The sequence below is a fragment of the Hylobates moloch genome, unplaced genomic scaffold (assembly GCF_009828535.3).
Source record: "Hylobates moloch isolate HMO894 unplaced genomic scaffold, HMol_V3 SCAFFOLD_1, whole genome shotgun sequence".
NCBI lineage: Eukaryota > Metazoa > Chordata > Mammalia > Primates > Hylobatidae > Hylobates > Hylobates moloch.
The window spans coordinates 687,105-710,936 of NW_026652276.1; the positions used below are offsets into that span (position 1 = coordinate 687,105).

The window sequence follows — 23,832 nt, forward strand, 5'->3', positions numbered from 1 at the left end:
GACCCTGGCTTCGGAGTTCTCGAACGCCACTGGCTGGGATTAAGAGCAGTGCTGTACAGTAGAGTAGAACAGACTACAAGCCACGTGTGCAATTTTTAGGATTCTCTGGTACTTATTAAAAGGGAACAGGTGAAATTAATTTTGATATTTTACCCCAATATGTCTAATACATTGTCATTTCAACATCTCTAATGTAAAAAAAAAGGGGAGGAGCCATTGATATTTGAGATTATTTCTCTTCAAACTCCGATGTGTATTTACAACGGCGGGACGTTTCCTTCCATTTGAATGCTAGATTTTCATCCAAAATCCTTGATCTGTGTTTAGATGTTATAAAATCTTCATTTGAAAGAGCAGATTGTTCTACTCCAGGTTGTTCCAAACACACTTAAAAGTTTTCCAATAACTAAATTGAGTATTAGTTCTTAAAATTAATTGAAATATAAAATTCACTTTTCCTTAGTCACGCTGGCCACATTTCACAAGCTCATTTTTGGTGGCTGCTGTGTCAGGTGTTGGAACCCCAGAAGCTGCTTTGTTCTGGGGGCCTGGGATCCTCCTACTGGAGCCAGCTTCCCTGTGAAGTCTGTCTTTCTAGAGAGGGAAGACAGCACTGAAAGAATGCTGCCACCCGTCATGTCAGCACTGTCGGGTAGGTGGGCGTGCAGCTGGGAAGTGATGGGCCCGGACTCGGGCATGAGCCTGTCTGATTCCAGAGGTCATCCCCCTGTTCTCTGCCACATCCATTCGTGGTGTTTTTCACTGGGCCTTGCTATTGCCAAGACACCGTGCTCAGTCCTGGGGGTTTGGGGTTATCCAGAACAGTCACACCCTTGATTTCATGGAGATTGTGGCTAATGGCACAAGCACGTGAACAAATGGGGCACTATGGAAGATGGAAGTGATAATAATCAGAGAACCTGATTTCCACAAGCCTCGGGCAGGGCAGGGGGGATCAGCGGTGACCATTCCCACTGCAGTCTGTTTTTTTGAGACAGAGTTTTGCTCTTGTTGCCCAGGCTGGAGCGCAGTAGCGCAGTCTTGGCTCACTGCAACCTCTGCCTCCTGGGTTCAAGCGATTCTTCTGCCTCGGCCTTCCGAGTAGCTGCGATTACAGGCATGCACCACCCACACCTGGCTAATTTGTATTATTAGTAGAGACAGGGTTTCTCCATGTTGGTCAGGCTGGTCTCGAACTCCCAACCTCAGGTGATCTGCCTGCCTCGGCCTCCCAAAGTGCTGGGGTTACAGGTGTGAGCCACCGTGCCCAGCCTCCACAGCAATCATTTTTAACCTCGTATGTTACAGCGGAAAATCAGAGTTTGCTTCCAAGGCAGTTCTCACAGGTGGTGCTGGGTAGGACCATTGTTTTGCAAATGTAAGGGTCTGCTCTGTGCCTGGCGTTGTCATAGTTGCGATTTTTTTAAGTGTGTTATTAGACTCTAGAGGGCTTAAAAATTGGTGTAGCAAGGCTTGCTTTCAAGGGGCTCACCCCGTTAGGGGAGTGGGGCTCGCAGTGTCTGAGCTGATGTTTACCGGGGAGGCCACGTGGATGGGGTTCGCTGTCAGAGACTGGGAGTCTCTGGCCTTCTCTAGCTCTCACACTCAGGGTGCTGGGCCTGTGACCTCCTGGGGCCTTTTCCCATCACTATGAATTAGAAGAGAGGGGTGGGGGGAGTTGTCCCTGGACCATTTGATGGTTCTTGTTTGTCTGTTTTTAAGCACTAAAACCCTTAAAAGTGTTTTTCATGTAATGCTAAAAGTAGTGCTTCCTTTTAATCTGTGTTGGCTGGTCCAGTTGCCACTCTAAATTCAGAAGAGGAGAGCGACCCTCCAACCTACAAGGATGCCTTCCCTCCACTTCCTGAGAAAGCTGCTTGCCTGGAAAGTGCCCAGGAACCCGCTGGAGCCTGGGGGAACAAGATCCGGCCCATCAAGGCTTCCGTCATCACTCAGGTAGGAACACCATTCTTTCTTTCTTTTGAAGATTTTATCATGTAACATGTCCATGTAAATTATTAATTTTTTTTTTTTTTTTTGAGACGGAGTCCCTCTCTGTCCCCCGGGCTGGAGTGCAGTTGGCACGATCTCAGCTCACTGCAAGCTCTGCCTCCCGGGTTCACACCATTCTCCTGCCTCAGCCGCCTGAGTAGCTGGGACTACAGGTGCCCGCCACCTCGCCCAGCTAATTTTTGTATTTTTAGTAGACAGGGTTTCACCGTGTTAACAAGGATGGTCTCCATCTCCTGACCTCGTGATCCGCCCTCCTCGGCCTCCGAAAGTGCTGGGATTATAGGCATGAGCCACTGCGCCCGGACAGTTTTTTTAATTTTTAAAAATTAATTGCTATTCTTTCTTAACCTATCCTTCCAAGCATAGAATCTGATGGAAGAGTTTCTGAACATGCAAGATTGAGAATGCTTTGAGTAGCTGAAGGGAGAAGGCCTTCAAGTTAAATCATCCCCTACCCCAGAGATGTTTCTGTCGACCACTCCTCTCATGTCCGTCCTGTATGCCAGCACTCAGCAGGACTGGCACGTGGTCGGTTCGCAGGCAGTGTTTGTCAGATGAATGGGTCCTGTTTTCTGTTCTCTATTCATCATCCCACTTTCTTGAAGAGGTTAACCAGTTTCCTGGTTTTCTTTGGCTTCACTAGCCCTTCTCTCTGCTACCTGAATTTGAGATGTTAGTGAGTTTCAAAACTTTTATATAAACTCATATCATCTGGTCATGGTGGAAAATTACCATCTCTCTGCTAGTGTCTTCCCTGAATTTTAGGCTCGTAAACAGTTGCATCCCAATCCTTCCATTTTCACCTGTCTGCTATCTTGTTGATGGTTTTGTTAAATGTACCGCTCTCTACTTGGTGACTGTGGTCTCGAACCAGGGTAGTTGATCCCTCTTGCTTCCACCTTGTCCCTCCTCAGTTCTTCTCCATAAAGCAACGGGAGGGACCCTGCACCATCAAGTAGAATGCCTGCTGCTGAAAACCCTGTATTGACTTTTACTACAGGGTGGGATGGGTGATCCTCTTCACTGTGCCCCTCTGGTGTGTTCACCAGGTTCCGCCCCCATCCACTTCCTCCGCTTTCCTGCCTGTACGCCCTTAGTTCCCTCACCTCTTAGCATGGATAGCTGCCTTGTGCTTCAGGAAGGTGTTTCCTGGCCGTCCCCAGGGTCCACCTCCCACTTTCTCTCAAACTCTCTTCCCCCTGTTGATTTCATCACAGCACTTGCTAGCTGCCTCATTCATTTGTGCAGCTGATGTGGTTCTCTCCTCCTTAGGATGTCAGCCTCTTGACCTTGGCGCTTTCTCCTTGTCTTTCAGCTGCTTTATCCCAGGGCTTCAAGCAGTGCCTGTGGGCAGGGTGGGGCTACTCTGTGAGTGGATGGTGATGAACACATGTTCTTTACTCCCTGTCTGTTGGACTTCTTTTAATCTCTTAACCTTCCCTTTTTTGATCTTTTTTGAGCAGGTGTTCCACGTACCCCTGGAGGAGAGAAAATATAAGGATATGAACCAATTTGGAGAAGGCGAACAAGCAAAAATCTGCCTTGAGATCATGCAGAGAACCGGTGCTCACTTGGAGCTGTCTTTGGCCAAAGACCAAGGTCTCTCCATCATGGTGTCAGGAAAGCTGGATGCTGTCATGAAAGCTCGGAAGGACATTGTTGCTCGACTGCAGACTCAGGTGGGTGGCCTGAGGCCTACTTCTCCCCAGTGACTGTGTACCTGTTCCATCACCCGGCTCCTGATGGAGGCTAGAAGGTCACCGGACCCTTCGTACCAGGGGACAGTTCGGTCTTTCCGAGGTAGGACAGCAGCATTCAGAGTCCCCTGGCATTTTTAGTGGAAAAAACTCACTAAACTAATAATAGAACTGGGACACTTACATTTTTGCTCTTTGAGTGAATGAACTTGAAAGTAATAATAATTTTTTTTTTTTAAGAGACAGAGTCTCACCTTGTTGTCTAGGCTCTTGTGCAGTGGCTATTCACAAGTGTGGTTATAGTACACTGTGGCCTCAAACTCCTGGGCTCAGGCAATCCACCTGGCCTCCCAGTTAGCTGGGATTACAGGCACACCACCTCATCTGGCCAAACTGAAAGTTAGAAGCTTGTCCCAGAGTTCGAGACACTTAAAAGAAACTGGGCTTGCTGCATGGTGAAGATGGGTGGTTCCTGTTGCTCTGCTAGTGTGTTCATTAACTACACATTTCCAGGCCCCAAACTGAGGAGATTACAAGTTCAAATTCTGTTTTAAGCCAGTTGCCTAATCTTTGGCAGTCTGATGCCAGTACTTGGACTTTATTTAAGAACATTCGTAATGAGCAAATCTCTGATGCATTTCTCCCTAAGTGGTAGCACTTAAAGACCAAGAAAAATGTAAAGAATCTTATTAAAGTGTTGCATGACTGCTGTTGTACTAGATAGGCTTATTTAGGAATGGGGGTTCTTCCCATCTGCTGCTGAGTCTCCTTCATCTTGTGGGAGCTGGATCTGGAGCACGATGGTTGGACGATGGGGATCTGATGGGAGAGGGCCTGAGGGCTGGGAGTGCAGGGCATAGCCAGGAGGCGAGGCAGAGGAGTGCTGCCTGATGCAGGCCCAGCTGTGCCCCTTAACCACTTGGGGGCATCAGGACAGTCCCCAGCCCCAGCTGGCTTCGTGGAGTTAAACCATTAGGTGTTAGGAAGGTGAAAGTGTTGCTTGTAATTGTCCAGCATCGTGGCCAGTGCATAACAGGCTCTGAAAGTTTTCCTGGTGTCTGCTAGTCAGTGGATATTTGAACCTCTGTTTTGTAATCAACACTGTAGGGGAAAGGGCCGCTTCACTGAATATATGGATCAGAATGAAGACATTGACCCCTGACACTCTCCTGCTCCTCGATTATCTTCAAGCAAATCCCAGATACGTTACTGTGCCTTAGTTCAGAGATTCCCACTTCCATATATACATATATATAGTCATTGTGCTCTTAACTCATGTAATCGTATGGATAGTGGTTTCTTAATATTATACTATGTTTAACCCAGACTGTGTTTGGACTTTCCTTATCATCTCAAAGATGTTTCTTCCAGCTGGTCTGTTCAAGTCAGTGTCCAGACAAGGTCCCAATGTTGCATTTGATTATAGAGTCCCGCCTCTCATTCTTTAACAGTGCTTACTCCCTCCTACCCCCACTTTTTTTTTTTTTGAGACAGGCTCTCACTTTGTTGCCCGGGCTGGAGTGCAGTGGTGCAGACACAGCTCACGGCAGCCTTGACCTCCTGGGCTCAAGTGATCCTCCTCACTCAGCCCTTCCAGTAGTTGAGACTGCAGGCGTGCACCGTCAGGCCTGGCCTTTTTTTTTTTTTTTTTTTTTTTTGGCAGATGCTGGTTTTCACCATGTTGCCCATGCTGGTCTCGAACCCCTAGGCTCAAATGATCCACCCACTTCAGCCTACCAAAGTATTGGAATTACAGGCGTGAGCCACCACGCCCAGCCAATCCTCCCTTTTTTTAATGCCATTGATTACTGGGGACCGTAGGTTTTTGGTTCTGCTATTGACTGATTATTTTTGGTGAACTGGTGTTAGATCTCTGGGGGCTTGGTTACTTCCACAGTCAGCTTGTTGGGCAAGCAGACCCTGCAGGTGGTGCTGAGTCTGTGCTGTGATAGCTGCTTGTTCTGCTTTGTGCTGATTTTGAGACTGATCAGTAGGCTCAGGTCTGGGTCTTCCCTTGTCAAGTTCCCTGTTGTGCTTTGTGTAATCATTTTACTATCAATTGGTGATTGCCCAAATTCGTTAAGGGTTGCAAATTATGCTTTTCTAATTCTCTCCCTGCTCATACATTAGTTGATAATTCTTGTAAAGAAGAATTTTTCTTCATCAACAGTTGGGTGGGAAGTACCAGATAAATAATCGATTCTTTGGCGCTCCGGCGACTTCAGTGTTGTTCAGTGACTCTTTTTAGTGTCATTATGAACTCAGGCATTGTCCATCATTCTTCATGCTGGAGCTGCTTCATCTTTGCCCAGTGGGTCCCCTCCTTTCAGTTTTGTTCCCTGCAGCTTTCTGTCATGACCCATTAATATCAATACCTTCTGGCTGGGCGCAAGGGCTTACGCCTATAATCCTAGCACTTTGGGAGGCTGAGGCAGGCAGATCACCTCAGGTCAGGAGTTTGAGACCAGCCTGACCAGTATGGCAAAACCCCATCTCTACTAAAAATACAAAAAAATTAGCCAGGCGTGGTGGTGGGTGCCTGTAATCTCAGCTACTCGGGAGGCTGAGGCAGGAGAATCACTTGAACCCGGGAGGCAGAGGTTGCAGTGAGCTGAGATCGTGCCATTGCACTCCAGCCTGTGCAACAGGAGCAAAACTCTGCCTCAAAATAAATAAATAAATAACTTCTTAATTTCTAACACAGAAAGATGCCTCAGGCTAATCTTACGTATTCCCACAGACCTTGAGTCGGCTATTTCTCTATGAACTCTGAACCTTTTGAGTAGGAAATTGCAGTTGGAGACTCCAGTCTCCATAGGTGCACATCGCAACTAGGTTGTCAGAGCTTCTAGGCTTTTTCAGAAGACAGAGCTAGGAAAATTGTACTTTTAAGAAAGGAAAATCAGGCGGTGGCTCTCACGCCTGTAATCCTAGCACTTTGGGAGGCCGAAGTGAGCAGATTGCACGAGCACAGGAATTTGAGACCAGCCTGGGCAACATGGTCAGACCCCATCTCTACAAAAAATAGCTGGGCGTGGTGGCGTGCTCACCTGTAATCCCAGCTACTTAGAAGTCTGAGGAGAAAGGATTGTTTGAGCCTGGGAGGTGGAGGCTTCTGTGAGCAGTGTTTGCACCACCGCAACCCAGCCTGGGTGACAGAGTGACAGCCTGTCTCAGAAAAGGAAAATCATAAGTTCAAAATCACTTGAAGTAATTCTTTTTTTCTGAGTTTTTCTGTCATCTTGATATAGTTAGGTACATTTGTTTCCGTTTACTGTCAATTTTTAAAAAGTATTTCAACATTTACATGCTTGCAAAGTCAACATTATATAATAAAGTACTTTCAGAGAAATCTCTCCTGCCTGCTACCTTCACCCTGCTCCCTCCCCACCTTTGCCGGAGGCCATTCCTGGTCCTGGTTTATCCTTTGTTGTTTGTTATTTGAGAGCAGAAGCAAAATACAGCTTGCCATACACCCTGTTCTATGCCTTGCTTTTTTTCTTTTATTATTTTTTGGAGGTGTCTGCATATCAGTAAGTAGTGATTTTTCTCATTTCTTTGTTCAGCAGTGTAATATTCTGTGGGCGTACTGTAATTTACCCAGGCTTTCCTACTGATGGGCATTTGGGTAGTTTCCAGACTTTAGCTGTTACAAATTATGTTACAGTAGAAATCGTGTGCATATGCTATTTCCTATTTTACCCAGTGTATCTTGGGATAGATTCCTAGAAGTGAGATGGCTGGGTCAGAGGGTGGCTGCATGTGGAATTGGGCCATCTGATGCTAAATTTCCTTCCTTAGGAATTAGTGTTTTGCAGTCTCATCAGCAGTATGCAAGAGCCAGGCTCATCACATTGTTGGGTTTTAGCCAGTGTGAGAGGCAACCAAATATACTTTTAATTTGCATTTTTCTGATGAGCAAGATTGAGCACTTTTTCAATATGTAAGGGCCACTTGCATTTTTTATTATCTTTTTTTTTTTTTTTTTTTTTTTGAGACGGAGTCTTGCTCTATCACCCAGGCTGGAGTGCAGTGGCGCAATCTCGGCTCACTGCAAGCTCCGCCTGCCGGGTTCACGCCATTCTCCTGCCTCAGCCTCTCTCAGTAGCTGGGACTACAGTGCCCTCCACCACGCCCGGCTAATTTTTTGTATTTTTAGTGGAGACGGGGTTTCACCGTGGTCTCGATCTCCTGATCTCGTGATCCGCACGCCTCGGCCTCCCAAAGTGCCGGGATTACAAGCGTGAGCCACCGCGCCCGGCCCACATTTTTTATTATCTTGAGTCATTGTTAGGAAAGTTTTTTCACTATCAGGTCATAAGAAAGTTTATATTTTCTTCTGCTACTTGTAAATGTGTTCTTACATTTCAGTTTCTGATCTATTTGGAATTTATTGCAAATAGGGTTGAGGCACTGATCGAGTTTCACCTTTTTCCATACGGCTTTCGAGTTATCAGCACTGTTTTTTTTGTTTGTTGTAACACAGGGTCTCAGCCTGCCACATAAGCTGAAGTGCCATGGCGTGATCCCGGTTCACCGGAGCCTCAACCTCCTAGGCTCAGGCCATCCTCCTCTCTCAGCCACCCCAGTAACTGGGACCACAGGCAGGCGTCACCATGGCCAACTAATTTTTTTTTTTTTTTTTTGAGACCGAGTCTCGCTCCGTCGCCCAGGCCGGAGTGCAGTGGCACGATCTCGGCTCACTGCAAGCTCCGCCTCCTAGGTTCACGCCATTCTCCTGCCTCAGCCTCCCGAGTAGCTGGGATTACAGGTGCACGCCACCGTGCTAATTTTTGTATTTTTGGTGACCTCGTGATCCACCCGCCTTGGCCTCCCAAAGTGCTGGGATTACAGGCGTGAGCCAGGCCAGCTAATTTTTAAAATTTTTGTAGAAGTCAGGTCTCACCATGTTGTCCAGGCTGATCTTGGACTCTTGGGCTCAAACAATGCTCTCACCGCGGCCTCCCGGAGTGCTGGGATTACAGGCGTGCCATCACCATCTTGAAAAGACATTTTGCTCCAGTGGACTTAAGTGGCTGCTTTTATCATGTCCTAGGTGTTTATATTAACTTATCTCTGTTTCTGGGTTTTCAGTTCAGACCAGCAGGTCTGTCTTTCCATATACTGCTATTTCCTGTGTTAACGATAATGGTTTCATGTTTAATGTCTAGGACCACTGTTAACACCTCCACGCTGCACTATTCTTTTTCAGAGTTTTCTTGTTTATTTTTGTTTGTTCTCTGTTACAACCTTTATCATCAACTGTTTGAAATTGTATTAATATTTTAAAGTTAACCGGGATAATTACCATCTACTTAAACCTTCTCTTAGCTATTTTAAGGAGTGTTTTCTAATTTCGAATGCACGTACTCCACCTTTTGTTGGGCTTATGTCTTGCTATTTTCTTGTCCTTTTTTCTTTTTTCCTTTTTTCTGTTAGAAACACATGTTTTGGCCAGGCGCAGTGGCTCACACCTGCAATCCCAGCACTTTGGGAGGCTGAGGTGGGCGGATCACGAGGTCAGGAGTTGGAGACCATCCTGGCCAACATGGTGAAACCCCGTCTCTACTAAAAATATAAAAATTACTTGGGCATGGTGGCGCACACCTGTAGTCCCAGCTACTTGGGAGGCTGAGGCAGCAGAATCCCTTGAACCCGGGAGGCCAAGATCGCGCCACTGCACTCCGGCCTGGTGACAGAGTGAGACTCCGTCTCAAAAAAAAGAAACGCATGTCTTTCATTACATCTTCTAAGTAGTGCTGTTTGTGGAAGTTAATGTTGTTAACTTCTGGATTTCAGTCTTTTCTCCTTGCTATAAATAGAATTTAACTCAGTAGTTTTTTCAGGGTTTCTGGATATGCAGTCATGCTTCTTCCTGACCAGCTTTTGTGGATGTTAACTCTTGTCTCCCTTTGTGGGTGTATATTCCAGTGGATGTTAAGTAGTGGTGCAGATACACTTGAACTTACCCTAGCCTGGGAGTCAGGGCAGCCTTCCCCAAGCATGTGATGTTTAAGCTCACGCTGTTCTAATGGATGAGTTGGTGCTGGTGGGCAGGAATAAGCAAAGATGGTGTTTCTGCCAGAGAGAATGTCTTGGAAAAATATGCTCCTTCAGAACCTACAAATACTCTTGTTTTCTTTGATTCTCTTCTTGCTATAGGCCTCAGCAACTGTTGCCATTCCCAAAGAACACCATCGCTTTGTTATTGGCAAAAATGGAGAGAAACTGCAAGACTTGGAGCTAAAAACTGCAACCAAAATCCAGATCCCACGCCCAGATGACCCCAGCAATCAGATCAAGATCACTGGCACCAAAGAGGGCATCGAGAAAGCTCGCCATGAAGTCTTACTCATCTCTGCCGAGCAGGTGAGGCCTGAGTGCCTCATGCCCCTGCCTACCTGCTTGTGCAGACCTCACTCCCTCATGGGTTGCCGTGTCCAGTGTGGACTTAAAGGCATAATGTGGTGGGGGTGGAGGGCTTGACTCCAACTCTAAACAGCCCTGTCTGTCCCCAGTTTGTTTTCAGAGGCCTGTTCTCATCAGATCATCCCTTCCTTTCCAGGACAAACGTGCTGTGGAGAGGCTAGAAGTAGAAAAGGCGTTCCACCCCTTCATCGCCGGGCCGTATAACAGACTGGTTGGCGAGATCATGCAGGAGACAGGCACGCGCATCAACATCCCCCCACCCAGTGTGAACCGGACAGAGATTGTCTTCACTGGAGAGAAGGAGCAGTTGGCTCAGGCTGTGGCTCGCATCAAGAAGATTTATGAGGAGAAGGTACATGACTTAGAGGAGGCAAATCCCCATGGGCAGGAATAGAAACTAGGATTTGGGTCTGGAGATTCAGTTAAGGCCTGGTTCTGCCCCTTATCTTTTTGTCCTTGATGAAGATGCCTATTGCCTCTACACTTGAGTGACCCGGGTGAGACGGGTGCCCGCCCCCGCTTGCTGTTGAGCATCTGCATGGCAGGTGTCCTTGCCGTCCTGGGCCTCTGGCTGTGCTGACAGGCTGCCTGCTGGGCTGCCCCAGGTCAGATGCACATCCCAGACTTGTTCACGTCTTTGATTAAGCTGTTAGCTCATCTTAGTGAACTTTGAGGTCTGAAACGTGTTCCTTAATTGAGGGAGAGGATTGGGTGTTTTGCAGTGTTCAAGGATGAAGTTATCAGCCGGCGGGTGACTAGACCGAGGGGAAAATCCAGTCCTTGAACAGTGAAGTTTCTGGGGATTGGCTAGTCCTGATCACTTGTTGTTCACTTCTTGGGATCAGCATCTATAGTCTGGGCCGCCTTGGCTTGCTTTCTGCAGCAGTGGCCATGCCCACATGCCCGCTTCCCACACCTTTCCCTTTGACTGCCCCTTATGGTGCTCTTATTTAGAAAAAGAAGACTACAACCATCGCAGTGGAAGTGAAGAAATCCCAGCACAAGTATGTCATCGGGCCCAAAGGCAATTCATTGCAGGAGATCCTTGAGAGAACTGGAGTTTCCGTTGAGATCCCACCCTCAGACAGCATCTCTGAGACTGTAATACTTCGAGGCGAACCCGAAAAGTTAGGTCAGGCGTTGACTGAAGTCTATGCCAAGGTAATTGCCTCAGAGCATGAAGTGTGTCTCCTTTGAGTGGAGTCCGCGGGGCCTTCACGGGTGAGCTCTCGATTCCTAAATCCTGGGGCCTGGACACAGTGCGGGTGCCCAGGTCTGGGGAGAGCGTGCCTCTGAGCCCCAGGTGAGCAGCCTGGCTTTCACTGTGACATGACCTTGAGCTCTGCAAACCCATAGCTCTTCTCCCCTTTTCTTAGGCCAATAGCTTCACCGTCTCCTCTGTCGCCGCCCCTTCCTGGCTTCACCGTTTCATCATTGGCAAGAAAGGGCAGAACCTGGCCAAAATCACTCAGCAGATGCCAAAGGTAAGGACACGTTTTTCACCTGTTATATTGAATTTGACTTTTCTGTCTTTCTGTTTCTGACATTGCTTTGTTGACCTTTGTACTGTGGATGCCCTTGAAAACTGGTGTATTTTTCTGAATTAACTGGCCTGTTTGCCATGGTCAACTTCCATGTTAGCTAAAGAACAGCAGAATAAATGTCTGTAGATGTCTGTACCATCCTTCTGGCCTTTAACCAGAGAGGATTGTATGTTCTTAGGTTTCATAAGTATCTTAAGAAACATGTCATTTAGTAATTATGGTGAAATAACTTCATAATACTTTGGCGAGCCGGGTGTGGTGGCTCACACCTGGAATCCCAGCACTGTAGGAGGCCGGGCGCAGTGGCTCACGAGGTCAGGAGATCGAGACCGGCTGGGCATGGTGGCTCACGCCTGTAATCCCAGCACTTTGGGAGGCTGAGGCGGATGGATCACGAGGTCAGGAGATCGAGACCATCCTGGCTAACACAGTGAAACCCTGACTCTACTAAAAATACAAAAAATTAGCCGAGCTTGGTGGCGGGCACCTGTGGTCCCAGCTGCTCCAGAGGCTGAGGCAGGAGAATGGCGTGAACCCGGGAGGCGGAGCTTGCAGTGAGCCGAGATGGCGCCACTGCACTCCAGCCTTGGCACAGAGCGAGACTCTGTCTCAAAAAAAAAAAAAAAAAAAAAAAAACTTTGAAGAGCAGAACTTGTATACAAACTGTAAGTGTGAATTTAAAGCTTTCTCAGTTTACTAAAGGAGACTGTAGCCCCCAAGAAACATGAACAAAAAAACACCAGAGAATCCAACCATCATATTTAATTCCTGTTTTGTTTAAACTTCATTTCCAATTAATGTTACAGTCCTTTTTAAAAATTAAATTTTTTAAATTTTATTTCTTCTTTTTAGTGACAAAGCCTCACTCTGTCACCCAGGCTGGGGTGCAGTGGCGCAATCATAGCTCACTGCAGCCTTGAACTCATGGGTTAAGTGATCTGCTCGTCTCAGCTTCCCAAGTAGCTGGCACTACAGGCGCCCCAGGCTAGTTTTTGTGGAGGCAGGGTCTTGCTATGTTGCCCAGGCTGATCTCAAACCCGTGGGCTCAAGTAGTCCTCCTGCCTCAGCCTCCCAAAATGTTGAGGTTATGGGTGTGAGTCACTTGCCCAGCCCCTTCTACTTTTTATAGCTTCATATAAGGACCAGTCTCCCTTCCTTAACTCCTTACCTGCAGGATAATAAACCAGGAACGCCGGCAGCCTTGTCTATGTCAAGCAAGTTACTTTACCACCTTGGTGCAGCTATATGACGTTCAAAATTCCATCCGTGCTCTGTCTCATTCTCTATGCAACTAAAGAGGACCAGGCCTTGTAAAAGTTCAGATGATGCAGGAGCATATCGCATGCTTTATGTTAGTGGCTTCTGTGGGGCAAACGGTGTCCTCAGTGAGAGGCAGGATCATTCGGCCACAGTATTTAGTTTCCTGACCATGGCTCCCTAACCCTCCCTTTCAACTTTGCTTGATGGCTGTGGATATGTCCCTCCCTCCCTCACATCTCTGTGAAGCAGTTTGGGATCAGAAGCCGCTCCCAAGAGAGCTCCCACAATTGCACCCTGGGAGCTGCGGGGCTGCAGCTGTGCCATTCTGTTGTAGCTGTCTCTTTGGTTTTGGTGTGGTAGGTTCACATAGAGTTCACGGAGGGCGAAGACAGGATCACCCTGGAGGGCCCTACAGAGGATGTCAACGTGGCCCAGGAACAGATAGAAGGCATGGTCAAAGATTTGGTAAGGTGCCCCGTGGAATGTTGTGTGTGCCGGTGACAGGGAGGCTCTGAGTTGGGCATGGGCGGTCATCTCTCGGTGACATCCCACGTGGCTGGGCACAGACACCCAGGGCATCCTAGCTGGGTGAGTAATCGGTTCTGAAACAACCAGAAGCTGGCCGAAGTCCTGGAATAATCATGGGTGGAGGAAACTTCATCTTGAAGAAGGCGTCTTTCAGGGGAGACGCGGGGGTAGTCTCCAGCAATTCCTGACAGCTGAGTGGTCAGAAAAGGCAACCGTGGAGACTGCTGGGTTTTAGTTCAGCTCATTGGCCAAGTAACCGGGCACATCCATGGACCTCTGTGCTCCTCCTGCAGATTAACCGGATGGACTATGTGGAGATCAACATCGACCACAAGTTCCACAGGCACCTCATTGGGAAGAGCGGCGCCAACAGTGAGTGAGGCTGGCTGTTGCGGTGGGGCCAGTGTGCCCTGAGACCCTTGTGGGGGGTGTCAGCTGTGAGAACTAGGACGTCTGTGCAGACAGTCCAGGCCCTTTGCTGCCTGTAATGGGAGTTACAGACTTTACATCCTCCTGCCTGCTGGAAGAGGCCACTTTTCCTTTTCCCCTTGGTGCAGTGGTTGGATTAGAGCTGTTTGGCCAGTGGGTGAATTGTCACTTTTGGAAATCATCTAAGCCCTCCCCAGGTAACCCACAGCGGCCACGTTGAAGGCATGCTCACGGGCAGCGTCCTCCATATTGCCGTCAGACCTGCCAGGTTAGCTCGTCAGTGTCTGTAGTACTCATGCCTTCTGAACGTGGAAACTGCTGATCCGGAACTCACTGAAGAGTAAAAATATTCTAGATTTGTGCCCAAGTAAAACAACATGGGGAGGGATACTTTTTTGAGACAGGGTCTCGCTCTGTCACTCAGGCTGGAGTGCAGTGGCGCGATCTCAGCTCACTACAACCTCTGCCTACCGGGCTCAAGCAATTCTCCTGCCTCAGCCTCCTGAGTAGCTGGAACTACAGGCACCTGCCACCACACCCAGCTAATTTTTGTATTTTTAGAAGAGACGGGGTTTCACCATGTTGGCCAGGCTGGTCTCAAATTCCTGGGCTCAGGTGATCTGTCCGCCTCGGCCTCCCAAGGTGCTGGGATTAAAAGTGTGAGCCACCACACCCAGCAGGGGGATTCTGTTGAAGAGGCAGTGATATGTCAGCCAAGGTCGATGTGCGCCTCACCTGTGCCAGGTTGTAGGTGCAGCACAGTTACAGGACGCTGTTGGAAGTATGTCATGTGGGCCAAGGTCGATGTGTGCCTCACCTGTGCCAGGTTGCAGGTGTAGCACAGTTACAGGACACTGTTAGAAGTGTGTCATGGGCATTCTGCTGCAGGTCCAAGGATGTTTTGTGTCGTTTGTTTGTTTTTTGGGACGGAGTCTCGCTCTGTCACCAGGCTGAAGTGCAGTGGCGTGATCTCAGTTCACTGCAACCTCCTCCTTCCAGGTTCAAGCGATTCTCCTGCCTCAGCCTCCCAAGTAGCTGGGATTACAGGCACGCGCCACCATGCCCAGCTAATTTTTTTGTATTTTTAGTAGAGACGGAATTTCACCATGTTGCCTAGGCTGGTCTCAAACTGCTGACCTCAGTTGATCTGCCCACCTCGGCCTCCCAAAGTGCTGGGATTACAGGCATGATGAGCCACCGTGCCCAACCAAGAATGTTTTTTTACACCTCTTTCTTCAACTGTTTGGCTATACGCACACACTTGCGTGTTCTGAAAACAAGTGCACACGTTGCGTGTGTTACCTTCGGGTGGAAGGTGAGAAGGCAAGCACGTCCTCCATTCCTGGATAGTTCAGTGGATGAAGGAGCCTTTCCCAGGTAGTGGGACACCAACCTACATAACATGACTGATGTCCGTGTATCCGTTTTTGTTGTGAGTAAACATAGCCTTGTCAGCTGTGTTGTGGCCTGTGCAATGGTGAGCTCTCTGGTGTCAGTCTTATGTTTTGTGGGCATATTACATGACAGTGAGTCTACAGGCACAAGGTGACCTTTTTGCGCACTACTTGAACCATGCACACACCATAAACTTGCTTTTATGGTTTTGTTTTGGTTTTGGTTAACTGTAGTGTTTGTTTAGGCCTGACACAGTGGCTCTTGCCTGTAATCCCAGCATTTTGGGAGACCAAGGCAGGAGGATCACTTGAGCCCAGGAGTTTGAGATGAGCCTGGGCAACATAGCGAGACCCCCATCTCTACAAAAGAGAAAAATTTAGCCAGGCCTGTGGTCCCAGCTACTCAGGAGGCTGAGGCAGGAATATCACTTGAGCCCAGGAAGTCAAGGCTGCCGTGAGCTGTGATCGTATCGTGCCACTGCATTTTAGCCTGGGTGACAGAGCAAGACCCTGTCTCAAAACACATGTGGAAGTCCAGTAGTGTAATTCTAACATTAATTTCTGGTTTCTGCTCCCGAGAAATTGCAGGATGTAGCTTAGTCAGTCGTGTCTGTTCTGTTTTCTTCTCATGCAGCTCCTAACTCTTGTCTTCTTTCGTAATCTAAAAAAAACCTGCTGCCCAGCTCCCATGTCCTCTGCTTGTCTTGTCTTGTGTTGCTCCACCTGGAACAGCTGCATGTCCATGTCACCCTCCCTCAGTGCATCACCTCGTTGCTGCCTCTGCATGTGCATGTGTTCGGGATGGATGCACAAAAAGCCCTCCTGGTGGTCCTTCCAGCAAGCTGGGCTTCCCTTTACTGCACAGTGGGCAAGATTCCTGCCTTGTTTCCTGATGATACGGCTTCTCCAGTGTTTGGGGGGCCTGGAACTCTAACTTGGGGGTACTGGGTTCTATCCAGAGAGGTTGACAGCAGGAGGGTTTGCAACAGCACTTGCTAACTTGGGGGTACTGGGTTCCATCCAGAGAGGTTGACAGCAGGAGGGTTTGCAACAGCACTTGCTAACTTGGGGGTACTGGGTTCCATCCAGAGAGGTTGACAGCAGGAGGGTTTGCAACAGCACTTGTCTTGCAGACACAGTGAAGTGCTCAGTGTGAATCTGAGCCAACGGTAGATGGGGTCTCTGGGCAGCAGCATGGTCCCTGCAGGGCTCTTAGGCGTCAGTGAGTGCTTTTGTGTGGAGTTAATGTGTGTGATTTTTTTAACTTGAGAATAGTAGTTCCCAAACTTACTGCACATTAGAAACACCTGGAATCCTTTAACTATTCTGAAGCCCCAGCCAATACCCCAGACGAGCTAAATCCCAGACTGAGTGGCCCCAACCATCAGTTATTTGAAGGTCTCGGGGCATTGCCAGCTTGTGGTCCAGGCTGAGAGCCTGTCCCCCAGCACCCTTGTGATCCAGGTGAAGATCATAACTGGCCCCCATTCTAGACAGTGGAGATTTTTGTTTTGGAAGCTAAGCGTTGTTTTTGGTGATGGGAATCACTGATAAGGTTATTTAGCGGTTTAGCCCTGTCCTGCCTAGTTATTAGTCATTGGCAGAATGTTGTTGGTCTGTGTCCTAAGTGTGTGTCCTTTTGTGTTCCTAAGTAAACAGAATCAAAGACCAGTACAAGGTGTCCGTGCGCATCCCTCCTGACAGCGAGAAGAGCAATTTGATCCGCATCGAGGGGGACCCACAGGGCGTGCAGCAGGCCAAGCGGGAGCTGCTGGAGCTTGCATCTCGCATGGTAAGTGCCACGGCTGGGGCCTCTAGGAAGGCACTGGCCTTGCGTCTCTTGGCTCCCTCTAAGGAGTAGTATGTTGTGTTGTGCGGCCTTGGAGAATGGAAGTCAACAAATCCCACATTGCACTGGAACCGGATTTGACTCCCTGGGGCCACATTTCCTTTATCCTCCCCAGGTCACCTGCACGTCTTGTTCTCCATGACTGTGTGCTGTGCTAGAAGGGCACAGAGACTGTGTGGCAGCGTCTTGGCCTTGGCCACACTCTGGGTTCCCAGATGCCTGGGTACCATCTCCAGAGATTATGACAGACATTTCTGGATTCTCAAAGGCATCCCAGGTGGTTCCCATGTAAGGCCAAACTCGAGAATCACTGCAAACTGGAAGTGGGGGCTGTTGCTCTCTACCACCTGGCAGAAGCACTGCACTGCTCTGGGCTCCCCGACGTTTCATACATGCTTATGCCAAGCTGTGAGCACCCTTGCTTCTGTGAGTCAGATACCCACACTTGAAAGTCTCTGGGTATCTTTAAGTATCCAGAGAAGTCAAATACTGTGTGAGTGCCTGCAGCAGCACTTTGGCCTGACTGTGTGAGGAAAGCCCCAGGGTTCCCTGTCATTCGCTTAGGGGACTCTTTGTTCACCTCACCCCAGTACCCACACGAGGAATCTCAAATTGGCAGACCTCTTTTATAGCCCTGAGCTGCATTCCAGGGTGTGATGCAGCCTCCCACTGCTTGTGGCCTTCCCGGAGCTCATTCCCCAGTCTCATATCCCAGGTTCTCCTCTTAGCCTGGCCTCCAGCCCGGGTCCCTTGTCCTGGCTGCTTTATGCCCTTCCTGATTGCTGAGCCCTTATTTCTCCGTCAGCCAATAGCCGTTTGATCCACAGTCTCTCAGAATTCTCGGAAACATTTGGTTGGCTGATGGTGTTCTTCCCTGGATTCCACCTCTGCTTATTCTTCTATATTTCTTCTGACGTTTTAGTGGGGCCTGTGGAGGAGTTGAGAGCCATGTGGGTTCAGTGCCCTGTGTTGAACGTTCTTAGCCATGTAGAGAAAGTGGTCTGAGCCACCCTGTGTTGACAGAAGGGATCACTCACTGCTATGCAGAATGCCAGGCCTCCAAGTAGAAGAGCTGGGCCTCCCTTGTAGTACCTATTAAAACAGAAGTGCTCACTGAACTGCTTTGATGATTACTGCTATCATGATAGCACTTTTGGTTGAAGGGTCCCACAGTGAGTTCCTTAATTGGACTTTGTTCAGGAAAGTGACGTGCAGCCAATGTCGCGATGCTTGGCGAGAGCACTCCTCATGCGCTGTGCACACTCTAACGGCTGGTTACCCCTGGGGTGCTACGAGGTGCCACTTGGAGACCACCTCACCTGCTCCATGAAGGACTGTGCCCAGGGCTCCCTGGTGTCCCCTTGTGTCAGCGGGGAATTGCTCGCCGTGCATGTGATAAATGACATCTACTTTAATTGTATTTTTAGGAAAATGAGCGTACCAAGGATCTAATCATTGAGCAGAGATTCCATCGCACAATCATTGGGCAGAAGGGTGAACGGATCCGTGAAATTCGTGACAAATTCCCAGAGGTAAAGTTTCCCAGAGACATTCCATAACTCTATAGGAGTGATCCAAGTCACACTTCAGGAATATTTGATATTTGGGATATATGTCCTTCCTCATACTTGAACTTAGTCTCCCCATGATTTGTTCTAGGTCATCATCAACTTTCCAGACCCAGCACAAAAAAGTGACATTGTCCAGCTCAGAGGACCTAAGAATGAGGTGGAAAAATGCACAAAATACATGCAGAAGATGGTGGCAGATCTGGTAGGGGTGTTTTACATCCTTTCTTGTACGACAGCACCTGGGGTGGGTGGGGCATGCGTCCTGTCAGAAGTCCTGACCCCCACAGGACCCCTGCTCTGGGGAAAGCATAGGCCCTGGGCTGGCCTTCCATCTCAGGGACTTGGGACAAAGTGGTGACGGCTTCTCACTTAGTACCTGGATGTTTAGATTGGCAGTCATTGTTAAGACTGCAGTGTTTGTGGAATTCAGGTGGGGGGATTTGCCTTTCCTCATGCCCAGTTACCTTGTTTCCCTGAGGAGTCTTCAGACACTTAGAGAAATGGTCCCATCCAGTAAGATAAGAGGAGTCATACACTGATTTATTATTTTTCTCAAAAACTGACGTGGGAACAGGTTTAGAAAGTGTAGCGAGTAGTGGATGAGAACGCCACAGGTGGCCATGTATTTCCGTGGGCTTCACCTTAGCTGATGGCTGCCCTGGGAGAGGCGATGGTGAGGGACTCCAGCACTGTGAGCTGCTGTCACATCACTGCCCTGAGTGCAGAATTGCCCAGAGCGTAGGGGTCCGTGCTGTCTCCATGTGTGTTCTGAGCCTTTCCCCAGCCAGCTCTGATCCTGGCATGGGACATGAACTCTCTCTTAGCCAAAAAGTAGACTTGCATCGATTGACTGTAATTTGCAACGTCAGTTAGTTGTTGGACAAATGATCTCACTTATCATGACAAACCTCTGAAGGTTTGTTTGCAAATACCAGTGCTCTGTCGTGTTCATGCTACTCTTAGGGGTAGAAGGGATACTGTATTTTACTCTCTAGCACAGGTGGTGAATTGGGCTGTGTTTTTTGTCTTTAAGGTGGAAAATAGCTATTCAATTTCTGTTCCGATCTTCAAACAGTTTCACAAGAATATCATTGGGAAAGGAGGCGCAAACATTAAAAAGGTGATAGCTTGTCCCCTGCATCTTGCTGCTTCTTGCCTTGTCCTCTGTAGCCCTGCACCGTTTTGGTTTTAGACTAGGAGGGACTCTTCCTTACTTCTAGCCCTGTGCTCAACTGTGTCTCAACTCTAGGAGAGCTGTAGTCAGCTTCTCATGGTATCTCTCTCCCTGTAGATTCGTGAAGAAAGCAACACCAAAATCGACCTTCCTGCAGAGAATAGCAATTCAGAGACCATTATCATCACAGGCAAGCGAGCCAACTGCGAAGCTGCCCGGAGCAGGATTCTGTCTATTCAGAAAGACCTGGTAATGGGAGATGTTTTCTGATGGAGATCCTCCCGTAAAATCTCTAACAGCCTCTAAGATTGAGCCTGGGGTTGAGTCACGCAGGGTCATTGGGCCAGCGCAGGCTCAGGTGGCAGATGTGGAAGATTGCAGCTTTCAGTCCAGGCTACTGATGAGTTGGTCAGCAGTGTTCTGCCTTTGTCTGTCTCTCATGATGCTTACTTACCTGGACCCTGCAGCAGTAACATTTGACGTGGGCGCTTGTCTTTTTAGACATTTTCTTTTTGTTACCTGAAAATCTTATCTGAAGGTATTTACGGTATTTTCTTTCCTTTTAAAAAAAGTGACATGCAGTAAATTGTACGTATTTACAGTGTACAATTTAATAGTTTTGACGTGTGTATACATCCATGGAATCATCCCCACCATCACCCCAAAAATGTCCCATGCCATTTTGTTTTACAGTCTCTCTCCATCCCACTTGGCAGCTCCTGAAAACCACACTCCCCCCACCCCCACCTCTCTATCCCCAGGCAACCCCCAATCTGCCTTCAGCCACAGTAGATGCTTTTCGATTGTCTACACTTTTGTGTGAATGGAATCATAACATCTACTCTTTATTGGGCCCATCTGCTTTCACTTTGCAGGATATTTTGACATCTGTGTGTGTTGTCACCTGTATCGTTGCTTTGTTCTTTTTTATTTCAGGATAATATTGCACTGTAGGGATAGATCATCTGTTTCTTTGTGTGTACTTGGTAATTAGTGTCTTTCAAGGGGTTTTCTATTTTCTCCAAGTTGTCAAATTTATTAACATGAAGTTTTTAGAATAGTCCTGCATTATCCTTTTGCTATCAATACTGATGTCACCTCTCTTTCATAATATATGTAATCTGTGCCATTATAAAATGATGCCTTTTCCCTGGTAGTACGCTTGGCTCCAAAGTCTATGTTATTGTTTCCCCCTTATATTTAAAATTTTGTTGGAGATGAGGTCTTGCTGTCGTCCAGGCTGGAGTGCGGTGGCGCAGTCATGGCTCACTACAGCCTTGGCTTCCCAGACTCAAGCAGTCCTCCCAGCTTAGCCTTCCAAGTAGCTGGGACCACAGGCGCATGCTACGGCACCGGGCTAATTTTTTTTTTTTTTTTTTTTTTTTAGTTAGTAGAGATGAGGTCTTGTTATGTTGTCGAGGCTAGTCTCAAACTCCTCAAGTGATCCTCTCGCCTTGGCCTTCCAAACTGCTGGGATTACAGGTGTGAGCCACTGCGCCCAGCCTACTTTAGACGATACTAAAGTGAGTTTCTTTTTGGCAGCTTGCTTTTTAAATTAAATCTGTCTACTAATCCCAGCACTTTGGGAGGCTCAGGTGGGCAGATCACTTGAGCTCACAAGTTCAGGACCAGCCTGGGCAAAACCCCGTCACTACTAAAACTACGAAAAGAATTAGCCAGTAATGGTGCTGCATGCCTGTAGTCTCAGCTACTCAGGAGGTTGAGGTGAGAGGATGGCTTGAGCCTGGGAGGTGGAGGTTGCAGTGAGCTGAGATTGTGCTGCTGCTGCACTACAGCGTGGGCCATAGCACCTGACCTTGTCTCAAAAAAGAAAAAAGGTTACGATGTTTGCATTTAATTACATTTGTGATTATATATATGTTATATATCACATATTTATATTTATTACATATATTTAACAAACGTGGTTAAATAACTTACTGTAATTTTTTTTCCTCAATTGTGGTAAAATATACATAGCAGAATTTATCATTTTAATCATTTTTTAATGGTTAATTCAACTGAGTGCATTCACAAGTTGTGCAACCATCACCCTGTCCATTTTCAGAGCATTTTCCATCATCTTACACAGAAACTACACCCATTAAACAGTAACTGCCACCATCCTCACGTGCTCAGTCACCACAATGCCATGATTTTATATGGTTGGCTTTTAGTCTACCATTTACATTATTAACCTTTAAAAAAAACTCCATCATTTTTTAAAGAAATTTAAATAATATGAAAAGATGTATGTGTTTATGCACACAGTTGCCATTTCTAGAGCTCTTCATTTCTTGGTGTGATCCTTGTCTTCATTTTCCTTCTGTCTGAAGGATACCACTTAACATCTCGTAGTGTGTATCTGGTAATGACTTCTTTCACTTTCTGTATGTCTGGAAGTATTTTTTTCCTTCACTTTCGAAAAACTGTTTTCTGCTGCATAAAGGTTTCTAGGTTGGCAGTTTTTTCCTTTCCAGACTTGGCTTCAGTGCCGTCTCCTGTTGTTGCTGATGAGAAAGCTGATGGCGCCCCTGACTTTGTTCCTCTGTCTGTGACAAACCTCCCTCTGGCTGCTTTTAGGATTTTACCACCGTCTTTGAGCAAGTTAGGATGTGTCTCTGTAGTTTTCTTCATGTCTCTTAGCTTGGTGTTTATGTGTGTTCAGAATTTCATCAAATGTGGAAAATTTTTGGTCACTATGAGTATTTTGTTCTGTTAGCCTCTTGCTGTCTCCCCGTCAGGGACTCTGGTGACCAGGGTATTGGTTGTCTTCTACTTGTGCTCTGTTTGTTTGAGTTGGGGGGAGGAGCGGTATTGGTTTTCTCCATGAGTTTCTTTAAATTCATTAATTCTTTGCAGTGTTCTAATCTGCCTAATTTCATCTAATAGAATTTTCATTTTAGACATTGTTGTTTTCTTCTCTAGAAGTTCAGTCTGAATTAATATCTTCTGTATTTTCAGTTCTTAACATGTTCAGTCTTTCTTTCTGCTTTTGGCCATAGACAATACAGTTAAATGCCTGTTCTTCTGTCCTTGGCTGGCTGATTCTAACACTGTCATTTCTGGGTGGTTTTGTATTTTCTTTTCCTCGTTATGGGTTTTCCCCCTATTCTTTGCATTTCTGGTGTTTCTTAATGAGGGTGTTTTTGTATTCCTCTGAATATTATTTTGTCTTTATGAAGGTACTCTGAAACATTTTACTCCTTTTAGGACTTGCTTTTAAGGTTTATTAGGGAGGATCAGAGCAGTATTTAGTTCAGGCCCAAATGTTTTCACTGCTGAGATAAGATCCTTCTGAGTACTCCACGTCCCACAAAGTTGAAACTGCTGAGGACGGTTCTGGACCAGGCTCCAGCTGAGCTGCAGATACTGTTTCCTGGTGTCTGAGCTGTAGGTACTATGCCAGGCCCCAACTGAGCTGCAGGCACTGTTTCCTGGTGACTGAGCTGCAGGCACTGTACCAGGCCCCAGCTGAGCCGCAGGCACTGTTTCCTGGTGACTGAGCTGCAGGTACTGTACCAGGCTCCAGCTGAGCTAAAAGCACTGTACCAGGCCCTGACTGAGCTAAAAACACTGTTTCCTGGTGTCTGAGCTGTCAGCCACTCTACCCGGCCCTGACTGACCTAAAGGTACTGTACAAAGCCTAACTGGGCTGCAGGCACTGTTTCCTGTGGTCCTTCTGGGGATTCTTTCCCAGGCCCGAGGTGATTTCCTCACGCGTATCAATATATGAGTGGCTAGTCTGTGGATCTCAGAGGTTCTCGATGCCAATCTCTTTGGGCTCTGACCTCCGGATGGTTCCGTTTCCTCACCTTCCTGTACTGTGGCAGCAACTTGGGGCAGTTGTAGGGCTCACCTTGTTTCCTGTCTCCAGGATCTTGAAAGTCAGCATTAGGCAGTAAGTTCAGTCCAGTCCCTGGTATTGCATCTTGGCTGAAAGC

The 23,832-nt window shown here is 47.6% G+C and overlaps 1 protein-coding gene across 3 annotated transcripts in view; it reads left to right on the forward strand.

Moving 5' to 3' along the window:
* HDLBP (high density lipoprotein binding protein) overlaps window positions 1-23,832 on the forward strand; it is an 89,265-nt gene that overhangs the window by 49,900 nt on the left and 15,533 nt on the right. For all 3 annotated transcript variants that reach the window (XM_032761319.2, XM_032761337.2, XM_032761330.2), the window contains exons 4-16: window positions 1,799-1,956; window positions 3,477-3,692; window positions 9,873-10,079; window positions 10,276-10,491; window positions 11,094-11,300; window positions 11,516-11,623; window positions 13,304-13,408; window positions 13,765-13,843; window positions 16,947-17,086; window positions 18,571-18,675; window positions 18,803-18,916; window positions 19,748-19,834; window positions 20,006-20,137. In XM_032761319.2, coding sequence (XP_032617210.1) covers window positions 1,799-1,956; window positions 3,477-3,692; window positions 9,873-10,079; window positions 10,276-10,491; window positions 11,094-11,300; window positions 11,516-11,623; window positions 13,304-13,408; window positions 13,765-13,843; window positions 16,947-17,086; window positions 18,571-18,675; window positions 18,803-18,916; window positions 19,748-19,834; window positions 20,006-20,137 — 1,874 coding nt within the window. The remainder of the gene's footprint in view (window positions 1-1,798; window positions 1,957-3,476; window positions 3,693-9,872; window positions 10,080-10,275; window positions 10,492-11,093; window positions 11,301-11,515; window positions 11,624-13,303; window positions 13,409-13,764; window positions 13,844-16,946; window positions 17,087-18,570; window positions 18,676-18,802; window positions 18,917-19,747; window positions 19,835-20,005; window positions 20,138-23,832) is intronic.